Genomic DNA, 13,457 nt, shown 5'->3' on the forward strand with positions numbered 1-13,457 from the left:
CTTATAGGAGAAATTTAATTTGTTTTATTTCCTTGTTTTCCTTTTTTTATTTGTGTTTGTTGAAAAGTTTATTTAACAGGACTTAAGTCTTGTTTAAATTCGTAGTATCTATTTTTTGCTTAAAAAATATTATTTCTTTTTCATATTTTTTTATGTTTTAACTTCTCTTAAGTATTTTTCAAATAATTGATGTTTTAGAATTTCAAAGTCTAATTAATGTTTTTTTAAAATATATTCTTATTTAATATTCGCTACTAGGGATACCGTAATTAAAAATCAAGGTATTAAATGAGGGTATTTTAATCTAAGTATACCAATTTTAATTTTATTAAATGTTTTTTAATCTTTGTGCAATAACATTAAACATTGAAATATATGAGAAGGAGGTAGTATATTATCGTTTGGATTTTGTATAGGAAACTAAAGATAGAAATTGCCAATTTTGTATAGGAAACATTGAAAAAAATATTTAATAGTTTTTCAAGATAAAGTTATAATTTATTAAGTTCTGTTATGTATAGTTAATATTTTTTTATCAGTATATATATGCACACGTGAATTATATGAACTTTTACTATTTGAAAGTTTATAAGCTTTTACTAATATAGTGTTTGCTTGCACTTATACGTAAGCTTTAATTAAAAAGACGTAAGAGTACAAACTATATTTTTTTTTAGCTTCAATCGATAATTTAAAAAGCTTAGTCCAAATTTTATTGGAGTGTAAATATCTATTTAACAAGCTTCCTCTCCAACGTAGGAGTACAAACCAAACACGCACATTCTCTACGTTGGAGAGTGTGAATATCTATTTAACAAGCTTCAAACGTGAATTCAAGCGCACTTTGTTTTACACGAATCATGCATTCCAAGACACATTCAATGCAACTTTTATGAGAGGAAGCTTTGGCATTCAATGTGGTTGAAGACAACTCAAACATAGCCTTAATAGTTCATCTCCTTTACACTTTTGCCGCCCACCACCACTCTTTCCTCCTTCCACCTCAACCGATTGAAATCTAATCACATTTTACTTGTGGCAGATCTTAGCCACCAAGAATAGAAGAGAACAAGAATGCCCTCCACTCGGAACAAATTGTGGATTTCCTTGCATTTTTAGCAAAACAACAAAAAGTGTACTACTACATCTTTGAATCCACCAAACATTGCACATAGAATGAAAGAAACAACGCTTAATTGGTGGCATTACTGTGGCATCAAATGGGTATAACTCATGGATACTTACAGAGAATTGAGGGATGTCAAAATAGGTTTACCTATGTATTGTATTTAAATTCTGATCATTAATAATATAACTTCGGCCTTACTGGTAAATAAACAAGAAGTCTGAGATGTGAAGAGAGTAACACTAGTATATGTTCAACGTATTGTGCTATTTTCAGTGTCAAACATAAACAACGACAATCACACATTTCAATCATTTAAGAAAACACACAAACACGACCACAACCTATGTCTTAACACACTATAAAGGTGAGCATCATTTCAAAGATCAAGAATGAGTTACACTTGCCAATGAGTGGCCATAGTTTCCAAGAACCAACAAGTTAATGTGAATACACGGTGCTCTTGGATTGCAGTATTTGAACAAGCGGCCACAGGATATCCAATCTGTGTACATTTCTCTTGTTTTGACCCTGTGGCACACAGTTTACCATCAACAACAATCAATGGAATTATAGTATATATGGTTCTTAAAAACAGTAATTTGTGTTGCTTTTGTATTTTAAAGTACCCATCTATACAAATTGGTCCCTAAAACATGAACTTGTTAACTAGCTTACTGAAACTTACAAATAATTTTATTTTATCCCTAGGAGGATTAATGTTTATAGATGAAAACTTTCAAAGACTAAAGCAATACAAGTTGTCAATTTCATTAAACACTGCGGATTTCTACTCAACTAAAAAATCATATATCATGTACAATATTTTGAATTTCAGTACTAATTCTCTTATTTAAGGAATGCAAATGGCTTATATAAAGTTGCCATTGAAATTTGAATTTGTATTATTTATCAAATATATTGCTCTACCCAAGCCCAAAGCCATGAATTATGATATTATAACAGCTTCAATTAGCATTTTTTTTATAATAGTTAATATTATGAACTAGGTGGCTTCATCTGCAAGGGTCGTTCCATGATAAAATGGAGAAATGAAACTACAGTTTTCTGTGGTCAGAGGAAACCTTTCAATACACTCAGGTTTTATTAGTGAAGAGGAATGAGTAACAGCTAAGTAGATTTGAATTTATCAAGTAAGCTTACACAATATTTACACTGGAAAAAGATATGAAAAAAGAATAAAAAACTTCATACCCCATTGCCCAGAAGCTCTTCGCTATGCGAAGGTATGGGGGAGGGATGTTGTACGCAGCCTTACCCTTGCATATGCAAAGAGGCTGTTTCCGGATTCGAACCCATGACCAACAAGTCACCAAGGCACAACTTTACCGCTGCACCAGGGCTCGCCCTCAAAAACTTCGTACCCCATTGCCCAGAGGCTCTTCGCTATGCGAAGATATGGGGGAGGGATATGAAAAAAGAATAAAGATCATAAATTAAAAAATGGAAGAAAAAAATCCACTTAAGTTTCAATTATAAAGGTATATATTTTATCCAATCAAATGCAATAAAATTAGGACTAAGATTGACTGGCGGGACTAGTTGAATAGTGAATTTAAGTATGGAATGTGCTAGCAGATAAAGGCAGTTTAATTTATCACAATAGAATATCAGACCTAATCTTAAAGCCTGCCAATTGAATTTTATTGTCTCAATGTATTTGATTTGATGTTTTCAACTATGAATTAATTTACGATAATTGGTATTCAGAATTTTTTGCTCATAGATAAAGATTCCAAATTTTTTGTCAGTTCTTCAGTTTTTTGTGTTCTGAAATTACCTCGACAACAAAGCATATCCACATCTTTTCACCATGAGCTTTTGTTGCACCCTTCAAAATGGTAAGGCCCAAACTTCTTATGGCTTCTGCTATTTCAAGAAAATGGTTGCACTCCTCACATAGCATCTGTAGCAAAAGGCATAATTAGAACAGAGAACATAATAACTGATTATATCAACAACAGAGCAATATCTTAGACCTTCAACCAAGTGACACTAACCTCCATTTCTCATCAGAGTTCTCTCATGTATTGTAATTTTAATTAATCACTAATATAGAATAAATCAAATTGTAATTTTCAAGTCATATGTACCTCAACAAGCATCTGTCCATTCTTGCTAAGATTCTCCACTAATATTGAATGAACTTTCAGATGACCCCCTACCTCCATGGCCCAGCTTGAGCCCTGCTCATAACTAGATGATCCAAGAATGTCTGCTTCCTTATGATGCAACTGCAAAAATTTCAGTATTGTTAAGCAATGGAGATAAGTCCACGTGCAGAAAATGTTGAAACTAAATCAACAATTTATGAAGGAGGACGGCACTAAAAATCTTGCTAACCTAAATAACAATTAAATAAATAAAATCTTATGCTTCAATAGAACTGTGCTCTAAAGGAACATGTCAAAAGTAAATGTCATTGTTTTAAACCACATGACTCATTTATGCATATTTTGGAAGTTCAATTATCAATCTCTAGTTGACTAGAAATATAGTATAATTTCTTTATAGACCATGGACCATAGGAAAAATCTCTAAAATTGCCTAAAACCTTACCTTTGACTTCGTATCAGAAAAGTCAGTTAACTTGTCAGCATGTTTAGTTATGCTTTGGAGAAAGAGCATGTGCTTTATTGTGCGCTCCAGGAGTGAATCAATACTGCACTGTTGGAGTTACAATAAAATTTTTAGCCACACGAACCAGATCTGAGATCATCACTCAACCCAAAAAACAATCAGGAAACAGATTCTAGCAAGATACCTTTGCTCCATTTGGCACCAGCTCTCTCAACTCTTTGATACGATCTTGGATCAGTTGCCTGTCCCTTGGCCGAGGCCTACAACTTTCCCCTGGCCTGGCCCTTTTTTTGCTGTTCTTAGATGGTTCAGACGACCTTTCAAGCTGTCCACTATTTGAACTATGAAATGTAGATGAAATACCTTTTGAGGACATCACACCACATATCCCTGATGATGAACTCAAAGAATGGTGTTTGTCCTCTCTGACAAGAGAGAGCTGATCTATCGAATAGCCTTCTGAATTAATAGTATGCACATTGTGAATAGAAGCCTCATGATTTTTTGCAGAGACAATTGCAGATTGCTTTGATTTACAAAATGATAATTCACTATTAACATCATTATTACTATGGCTAAAGTTGGCCAGCATTGCTTCTAAAAGATGTTCTGGACAAGATTCAGAAGTCAATTGACTAGTGCTAATCTCATCTGACATTTCAACAGATTTCATTTCTTGATTAATCTGTGCTGGCCAATCTAAACATTTACCCCCTTTCAAAAAAGCTGGTCCAAGTGCTTCATGTAGCTCACAGCCAGCAGGGAACTTCAATATGTGTGAGGCATCCTTGTAACAAGGTTCAGTTTGGAAGTCTGGGATATCCTTGTAACAAGGCTCAGTATGAAACTTTGACTTTTCAATATGTTGCTGGGAGTTTGCTTCTGAAGGTTGGGCAAAATTCACTGCCCCTTTTTGGTTAATATCTGCATAATGCAATTTATCACTTTCACAAACAACTGTATCAAGAAAAACTGAAGGAAAGCATGCAGAATCAACTCTGACTTTTTCTGATGGACATATTACATCATTGAAGCTAGCATTATCTGTAACAAAATCATTTAAAAATGATGAGACATTTTTTTCTGATTCCAATCTCATATCTTTGCAGCCACTACTTCCTCCTTCATACTTTGTCCCATATAGAGGTTTCATCTCTTCAAATTCCTGACAGTCCACATTCATCATATTGGATATCGACTGAAGCAAAATGGAACTTTCATCATTGTACAATTCAGGCCCCTCTTGCTTGGCCACATTATCAGACATTTTCTCACAAGCAGAAGGAGGTGTACAGTTCCTCCCAGTCCCAGAACATTGAAGGGGCATTAAAACATCTGCTGTTTCACTTTTCATAGATTTCTGTGTATCGTAAAAGCAAGTACGCATAATATCTGAAGAAAAATTTTCCTTCGATTTGTCCAGCTGGAAAAAGCAAGAAATATAAAACTCATAATAATGATCAATGCATCTGGGTTAAAAAATAACTATGACACAGTTCCACTTGCTTGCTATATTAATAGCTTGTTTAAAAATGCCATTTTAACAGTCACACAAACCTCTTTACCCACTCAAATCTGCACATTATGCAACATGAAAACACATGAATGTAGAGAAGTGAAGACAGAAGCTTACCTGAGATGAACTCTTCAAACTACCCTGTATTTGACTAGGACATTGGATTGAGTAATTTTGAGTAGACAAAAAAAGATTTCTGATATGAGTTACAAACCCCATATCTTCAATCACCTGGAACCAGGGATGTCAAAGGAGAAGAAAACTATTAAATTCTTTTTTTCAATAATAAATGGATTTTCATATCCAGGAAATATTCTACAAGTCATCAAAATCATAGAACAGCCCATGACAAGACAAAATAAAATTCAAATATCATAGACAGGAAACTAATAAACAAGACTGATCTGATTTTCTAACTAAACTTGCATTTTAAGTTCATAATAGCATTTCAGGGAGAAAGAGAAGTAACAGGGCACAGATCCATAATAAAAACTAATAAGATACTTCCAGACTAAGTAATCAACTTTCTGCCAATTTAGGCAAAAAGACCCCCCCCCCCCCCCCCTCTCCCCCAAAGCATGGTTTTTCCAATGTGCTTTATATTGAAGAATTGTAAGACAGCATTTAAGTAGATATCTGCTTCTCAACGGTAACCTAGGTCAGGGTAATCATTTGTGATGTTATTAACTGACTGATAAATCAGCACTGAAAAGTGCATCATAACCTGATTTTCATGCCAAATCATCTAGTTTTGGTAGGTAGTTTAGTAAATTATAATTTTGTATACCTGTAGCCAGACATACAACTACATATTGCCTAAGTTCTCTATTGACAAAACTAGGGATGAGTTGTTAATAAATTTGCATCCATTTCTCTTTATGTTTTCACTAAATTACATATGCATATTTACCTAGCACATACAATTAGGATTATAGAAGTATTTAACCAATACCTCAATCAAGAACCAGTGATAAACAAAATTAGTTGGAAAAGAATAAAGAAATATAAGCAAGTCATGCTATCTGACTAGTTATGATACATCTAAACAAAAGAGTGCAAATATATTTTATGGTACAATAGTGACAATGAGGTTTGAACCTACGATCTCATGCAAATCCAAGCCTCTTGCCACTAGCCCAATCCTTGTGACTAGAGTGCAAATAAATTTTGAAATACTAAATACAATGTGTTTCGCACAACACCATAAAGAGATGATAGATGCCTTCTTGAACCATGTTAGCAAGCACATTATCGAATCCAACAGTATAGTGCTGAAGCAAAGCAAATAAAGATTAAAAAGAAAAAATCTTCTCACTTTATTTAGAGAGCCAAGCTGAACAACACCAAGAGGGACTACAGCAACAACAGCAATAGTCTACAAGAAAAAGTAAAAGCTTTATTAATGAAAATTCTTAATGCAATCAAAGTACAATAGTGCATACTAGGAAATTATTCTCTAAAAGATAATCACTATTTTTCTAACATATATAGTACACTAGAACGGTTCAGTTGCATCTTACAAGTAGTGGCTCAATAATTTATCATATTGAGCCTATTATCACATTAACCACAATTTTTCAAATATACAGTTAAACTAGTTTTAGTAATGTACGACAATTCTAATTTCTGGGTGCCAATAGAAATTTCATTCTTCCAGATTTTAGTTAGCCACAAATGTTGAGAAGCTGTGAAAAAATAATAAAGCAGTTAGCTTACCCTGATTCCAGCAGAAAACTGAGACTGCCACCCATCAGCAAACTGAATCAAACCAAAAACAGGGAAAAGAATAAGAATGATTAGAAGATTAGTTAGTTATTGACATGATACTTCCAAGGTTGAAAGATCATTCATGATGACCTTAAATAACAAGAATCCTCACCTCAAAAGACAAGCCAGAACTCGCAACTTGATTATCTGCACAGATCCACCTATGTTTTCCAGTAACAGCTACCTGTCCAACAATACTGTGAAGAAAGAGTCTTAGGACAAGAGCTACACAAAAAGAAAATCAAATTGAAAATAGCATCAATTTTATATTTAATTAGTCATACCCTTCTCCTAATGAATATGCATGATATGACATCTTAGCCACCGCTAACCCTAATGCACTGTGTGAAAATTTCCCACAACCAATCTGTTCCAAGGTCTTCTGGCAGTGTTTATTTTCTGAAGAGTCGAAATCATCAGGATTGTTATAATATGCATCCTCCCATGTCAAGATCCTGCAAGCAAGTACCACATCCAGAAAATTAAACAGACGACACCATCGAATTCACACACTTTGTGCAAAGTGCATCTGTAACCAAAGAATGAATCACCAAAATTGCGTGGAAAATTATATCACTAAGCAGTGATGAGCTTACAGCCAACTACACTACAATGAAAGCAACATAAAACATTTCAAAAGCTATGCTTATCCCATTTCAAACGCACTACAATGAAAGCAACATAAAACATTTCAAATAACAGAAGGATTACAATCAATGAAACAACATGACAACAACAGTTTTCTTTAAACCAAAATGGACAACAACAACCAAGAGCAAAAAACCTGAAAACAGTGCAATAGAATGGATTCAAGAGACAAGACACACAACGCATGACCTTCTTAGTCAAAAACTCTAAATTCTAACCAAGCATGGAAATCACCAAACTTGGAAGAAGGACAAAGCACAGGGAGGAATATCAACGAAAATCTTCCATTATAAAAATCATAACATCATTAGGCAAAAACTGGAAACTGCCCACAGCCAATTAGATTAACCCGGCAAGTAAAATGGCCAAGCCAAATTTCAGACCAAACGATTCAAACATGCAAAACCACAACTTCACCTAATTTAGCATATTCTAAGTTGCCAACATCTAAGACACACCAAACTAAAGAAAAGACACAACACACACACAAGGCACAAAAACAAGGAATAACAACAACCACAATAGTAGTAGTAGTATCATACATTCGAGCACGATGTTTGAGCTTCCAAAAGATGGCGTAGTTCCAGTGAGTATTCAAACAGAGGCTTCCGAGTACTTGGTGCAAGTTGGTACCCATGTTGTCCCCCCCCTAACAAGTCAGAAACTTTTAACACCCCGAAGGCACCCCCGAGAATTTGAATCCTCCAAAAACACACTCACTCACTCACACCTAGCTCCCTCTGTAGGACCCTCTTCCAGCCTGCTTCCTCCGCAACCCTGCTCGCCGTTTTAATGGCGGTCCAACTGTTGGCAGTATCAGACGATCCGCACCCATGACAATTCCCACCACCCCACCAACCAAAGCTTCCAACTTTCTTTCTTTTTTCCCTCACTAAAACACAACCACACTTAACGCTACAACTGCAACACTAGACTTAATGACACAACAACAAATCAAGCAACTAGCCATTGAATGACAAATAAACCTTGTTATATTCTAAAAGGGGTGTGTGAAGATTGAAGAAGGTTGAGTTAAAGGAAGGAAGAAAAAGGGTGGCTAATAATCTAGCTTATGTCCGACGACATGTGAAGAAGGTTCAAGTTTTCTCTGGAAATGCAATTGTGATTTGTGATTGAATGAAGTCTTTACTTTACCCTTTGCAGAGTTAAAGAGAGAGAAGGAGTTTGCAGAGGTTGCCAAATGCCGAGGAAATAGTCAGAGAATGTCAATGGTGGAAAAGGAAGTGTGGCTCTCTTCTTCTATATTGGAGTCACGTTAGCACGCTGTTCCATCTAGCCTTCTCACTCAGGGAATCTCCACCGTTGATTCATGCAATCATTCTAACCATAGCGTAATCCACCATTGACCATCCACTGCTATCATATTATCACTAACCACACCATGCATTTTAGCAAATTTCGTGTAATTGGCATAGTAAAAGAGATTGGCTTTTCATAACATGCATGATCAATTAAGGTTTAATTTTTATTAAATGATATCTAGTATCTCATATTCGTAAGAAATTTATAGAAACAGTTACTATAATATATATATATTTTTTCAGAAAATGAAACCAAAAATTAAAAATATGGCAAATGAAGGCTAAACACTTGACAAAGGGCAAAAGCTCCAAGGGAACTCTGAAGGGTTAGGGGATAATCGGGGCTTTATATTTAACGTTAACAACCCCCAAGCCAAGGGCAATGAGAAAAGGGGGGAAACAGATTGATGGGGGGAACAATCCAATTGGGGTATGAGTACACTTTATGGTGGTGTCAATTGATGGCCAACAGCATCATACCAAATTGAGAACATGCTTCCTTATTTTCCCCTCAAGTTTTCAATCCTTTCTTTGAAACCCTATAGAACGTACCCTGCCACCCCTCTTGAGGTCCTTTTCAACAATGATCTTATTGCCCTAAAGTTGTGACACCTTCAACCTCCCATTTCTTCAAACCCCTTCCTACTTTGTCACGTTAATAATTAAATCTTTTAGAATGCCAACCTTTGTTTCACACATTGGTGGACATGCTGCCCTTTATCATCATGCCTTGCACCGATTTACAGCTTCTTAATTTCTGTTTTACCCTTTACAAGGTTTGGAAAATGGAGTTTGGAGAAAGCAAAAACAAAAAATTTGCCTCTCACGCAATTACCTAGGAACATGCATGTTCTATTGGATAAGTAAGACATGTTTATGATCATGTTAAATTTAATCTAGATTTTAATTGAAAACTTTATGTTAGAGTTTAAAGAATATGTTATTTATTAATTTAGTTGGTAAAATATAAAATTTAATAGAGTCTTACTAAAGAATGCAATAAAGATGAATCATTAGCCAATTAAGAAAATATTTAAATATCATATTAAAAATATTGATTTATTTTATATTAAATATTTTCTTTTTAGTAATTTATTATGCGATTGATTTAGCTTATTTTAAATAATTATTTTGTAAATATTTTTAAGAAAAAAATGATTTTTTTAAGATTTAGTTATTATAAACAAACATGAAATTGTTGTGTACAATTTTAAATCTTTAATTTTTCATCTATCACTTATCTAATTTAATGCTATTAACTTTTGAATTTTTTATAACTTTTAAAAAAATACTCTCTTCATTTCAAAATAAGTGACATTTTAACACGTTCAAAAATTAATATTAAGTGACATTTTACGTTTTTAGTGAAACATTAAATATTTTATTTCAATTTTCCCCCAAATGAATAATTAATTTGATGAAATCAGTTATATGACAAAGAATAAATAATAAGGACAATTTAATGAAAGCATTTCACTCAATAAATTATTTATTATTTTCTTAATTTGTATAAAAACCTTAAAATTACTTATTTTGGAATGAATAGAGTAGCATAATATATGTACCTAAATTAATTAAGTTAAAAAAGATCATTTTGCAAAAACTATATATATATATATATATATATATATATATATATATATATATAGAGAGAGAGAGAGAGAGAGAGAGAGAGAGAGAGAGAGAGATCAAAACCAAGTTATCAATACATATTATCTTATATGAAATTAGGGCGACCTTGCTGTCTTTTTTTTTATTATTATTACACGACCCTAGTGGGTTCGCCAAACACAATTATTTTAGTTTAATCGACCAAGTTAAACATATTATGTCATTTTTTAAACGTTAAATGATTTTTTAAAACTAAATTGATAAATATAACCTTAAAAAATAAATTGGAAATAATTTTTTTAAGAGTTTAACAAGCATACATTTTCTATAAAAGATTTTACACTATTAATAAATTAAAAAGTATTTACAGTATAATTTAAAAATTAACAAACTTATTATACTATACGTTATATGATTAAATGACATTATGAAAAACTTTTACGTTGTGAATATATATGTTTTTCATTCAATTTTTTAAGATCAAAGTCCTAAATACATTTCTTGACTTGCTTTTTTTTTATATAGTGAAAATGGTAGGGAAGAAATAACATCTTTAATTTACTGGATGAGGCATTAATGGCATGTTGAGAAAACCAACAGACCTAAACGACATAATTAGTTACTACTTACTATATAGGCATACTAATAAATCGGTAATTTTATCAAGTGTTCTTAATCATCAACTAATTCTTGATTAGGACGCAAAAAAATGGTTTTAGGAAGGGACATTCATCAAGTAAGATTTTAAATCCTTAAAATGTGTAAATTTCCCTGTGTTGGCATCAACTCAACGTTATTCCCGTTAGTGCAAGTTTGTAAGTGGCATAGTCGAGAGTGATTATGGTTATTGATTTCTATGATCTATCTTCAATCACTTTTAAAACAATTAATTTACTGCGTCAAGTAATGGTAGAGTGCAAAATTCATAAAAACAAAAGCACGTACAGACCAGTTACAGTTTAAACAGTAAAAGGAAACGATATATTATTCCACTACTGGCAAACGTTGTTTTGGTCATGTAGAGATTCAATTTGTCGGAAGTAGTTAACAGCAATTTAAATAGTGCAGTATCGGGAGGCATAATCATTCATATTTGTTTCTGTTGCTAATTGGTTAGGTTTAAATCTACGGGATCAATTATATCTCTCTAAGTTTCCTCAATTATCGATCATCCATCATAATTATGACCCATCATCTATCATCCTAAATTGGACCACAAGAGATCGACGTAGCTAGGTAGTAGTCAAATGGGTTATAGGTTCCACAAGCATATTTATCTAGGTTCAATTTTTAATTGTGTATGTGAAAAATATCTTATTAAAAAAAGTAAAACTTATTTTGATAAGTTTTATGTTTGATTGTCCGCTCAAAAATATTATCCTATTGGTATAATATTAAATATTCTTAATTAAATTTTTCATATCTGAAATATAGTTTATTTTTAAAAAATTATTTATCATTCATTTTTTCTTTCAGATATCTTCAAAAAAAAATTATGTTTCATTTTAGTACCTATCATCACACCTCTTAAGTGATGATGTGACAGACGAAGTGTCACATCATCACGCTTAGTTACTAACCACGTAAGCATAGACCGTCACATCAACACCACGTCATCAACTTCTTCCTCTCAAGTTCCATTCTCCATCTTCCTTTCCTCGTTTTTCTTCTCTTTGTTCTCCCCCCCCCCCTCTCTCTCTCTCTCTCTCGCTTTCGTGTGAGGGTGATTTTGCAAAAAGTTTTCACAACCACAACAAAACACAAACCACACACTCTCCTAGGTTATTTTTTTCTTTTCCCAAAGAGGCATGAGTTGTAACGAGTGTCGCGTCCTTCGAAAGGGTTGCATCGAGTCTTGTATCCTGCGGCTGTGTCTACAATGGATCGATACGCATGAAGCATCTATGATATTTTTTTCATGTGAGGGTGATTTTTCATCTCTGATATATTTTTTTTCTTTTATGCAGCTCTGTTTCAATCTCTGTTGTGCGAAGCGTGTGGAAGAACGATGAACCCTGTCAACAGTGCTGTGGGACTTTTGTGGACCAAAACCTAGCACGTGTGCCAAGCGGTGGTTGAGACGGTGCTCTACGGCGGCACCGTCGGGTCCATGTCAGAGCTTCTCTGCCTCTGAAGGAGAAGTTACCTGTACTGACAAGTAGAGAGTCCGAGATCTGAACCCTAATTTTTGGTTCCTAGGTTTGAGGTTTGATAAGGGTGGTTTCGACGGTAAACACAAGCAATTTGAAGAGCTCGCCAAGCTTCAGACGACGGTGACGAATCTCAATCTCTGGTTGACGTCGAGTTTTTTTTAGAACGCGACGAGCTTCAATTGTTGGCAGGAAATTCACTGGTCAGGATCTCCGTCAATGAACTCCAAGGAGTTTGAGACGATGACATCGTGTTTGGAGAGCGGAATTGAAGATAACTATGCCCCCGACGAAGACTGAAAAGTGTTGAACCTTTTCAGTTGATGACGTTTTTCATGACGGTGGAGAAGAGGAAGAAGCCGATGAAGTGGTTTTGATATGATGACCTATGCTTACGTGGTTAGTGACTAGACGTGATAACATGATACTCCGTCTACCACGTTATCACTTAACGGATGCAGCCTGACGACATGTACTAAGTATAGAAAAAATGAATATTAGATATTTTTTTTTAAAAAAGACTATATTTTAGATATGAAAAACTTAATTAAGCCTATTAAATAATTATATTATATAAGTATAGAAAAAATGTAAACAAGAAAAGAAAAACATTACTACCCATGATGTTCAGTGGTGGAACGAATAAAAACTCTTTGAACGACCATTATTGTTTTCGGCAATAAATTTAATTATAGGGTTATCAAAAGCTTTGCACA

At 33.8% G+C, this 13,457-nt stretch overlaps 1 protein-coding gene and 1 pseudogene across 1 annotated transcript; one reads left to right on the forward strand and one right to left on the reverse strand.

Moving 5' to 3' along the window:
* Nucleotides 1-1,177: 1,177 nt before the first annotated feature.
* On the reverse strand, nucleotides 1,178-9,221 carry LOC114400608 (transcription factor EMB1444-like). The gene is made up of 11 exons (XM_028363134.1): nucleotides 8,201-9,221; nucleotides 7,295-7,465; nucleotides 7,123-7,207; nucleotides 6,960-7,001; nucleotides 6,559-6,618; nucleotides 5,361-5,474; nucleotides 3,912-5,150; nucleotides 3,707-3,814; nucleotides 3,241-3,381; nucleotides 2,928-3,053; nucleotides 1,178-1,657 (listed from the first exon to the last, which is right to left on the reverse strand). Exons 1-11 carry the CDS (start codon nucleotides 8,293-8,295, stop codon nucleotides 1,568-1,570), a joined length of 2,271 nt encoding a protein of 756 aa, XP_028218935.1. The 5' UTR covers nucleotides 8,296-9,221; the 3' UTR covers nucleotides 1,178-1,567.
* Nucleotides 9,222-12,399: 3,178 nt separating this feature from the next.
* On the forward strand, nucleotides 12,400-13,065 carry LOC114398846 (annotated as a pseudogene).
* The last annotated feature ends 392 nt before the right edge of the window (nucleotides 13,066-13,457 follow it).

Source organism: Glycine soja, chromosome 19 (assembly GCF_004193775.1).
Source record: "Glycine soja cultivar W05 chromosome 19, ASM419377v2, whole genome shotgun sequence".
NCBI classification, from domain to species: Eukaryota; Viridiplantae; Streptophyta; class Magnoliopsida; order Fabales; family Fabaceae; genus Glycine; species Glycine soja.

Bases quoted from the DNA above. Each gene is read 5' to 3' on its own strand.
- LOC114400608 (XM_028363134.1), bottom strand. From the start codon at position 8,295: ATGGGTACCAACTTGCACCAAGTACTCGGAAGCCTCTGTTTGAATACT. The intron at 7,208-7,294 runs GTATGACTAATT...CTTTCTTCACAG, and splicing joins GCATATTCATTAGGAGAAGG to TATTGTTGGACAGGTAGCTG. The intron at 5,475-6,558 runs GTGAGAAGATTT...CCCTGGTTCCAG, and splicing joins AGCTTGGCTCTCTAAATAAA to GTGATTGAAGATATGGGGTT.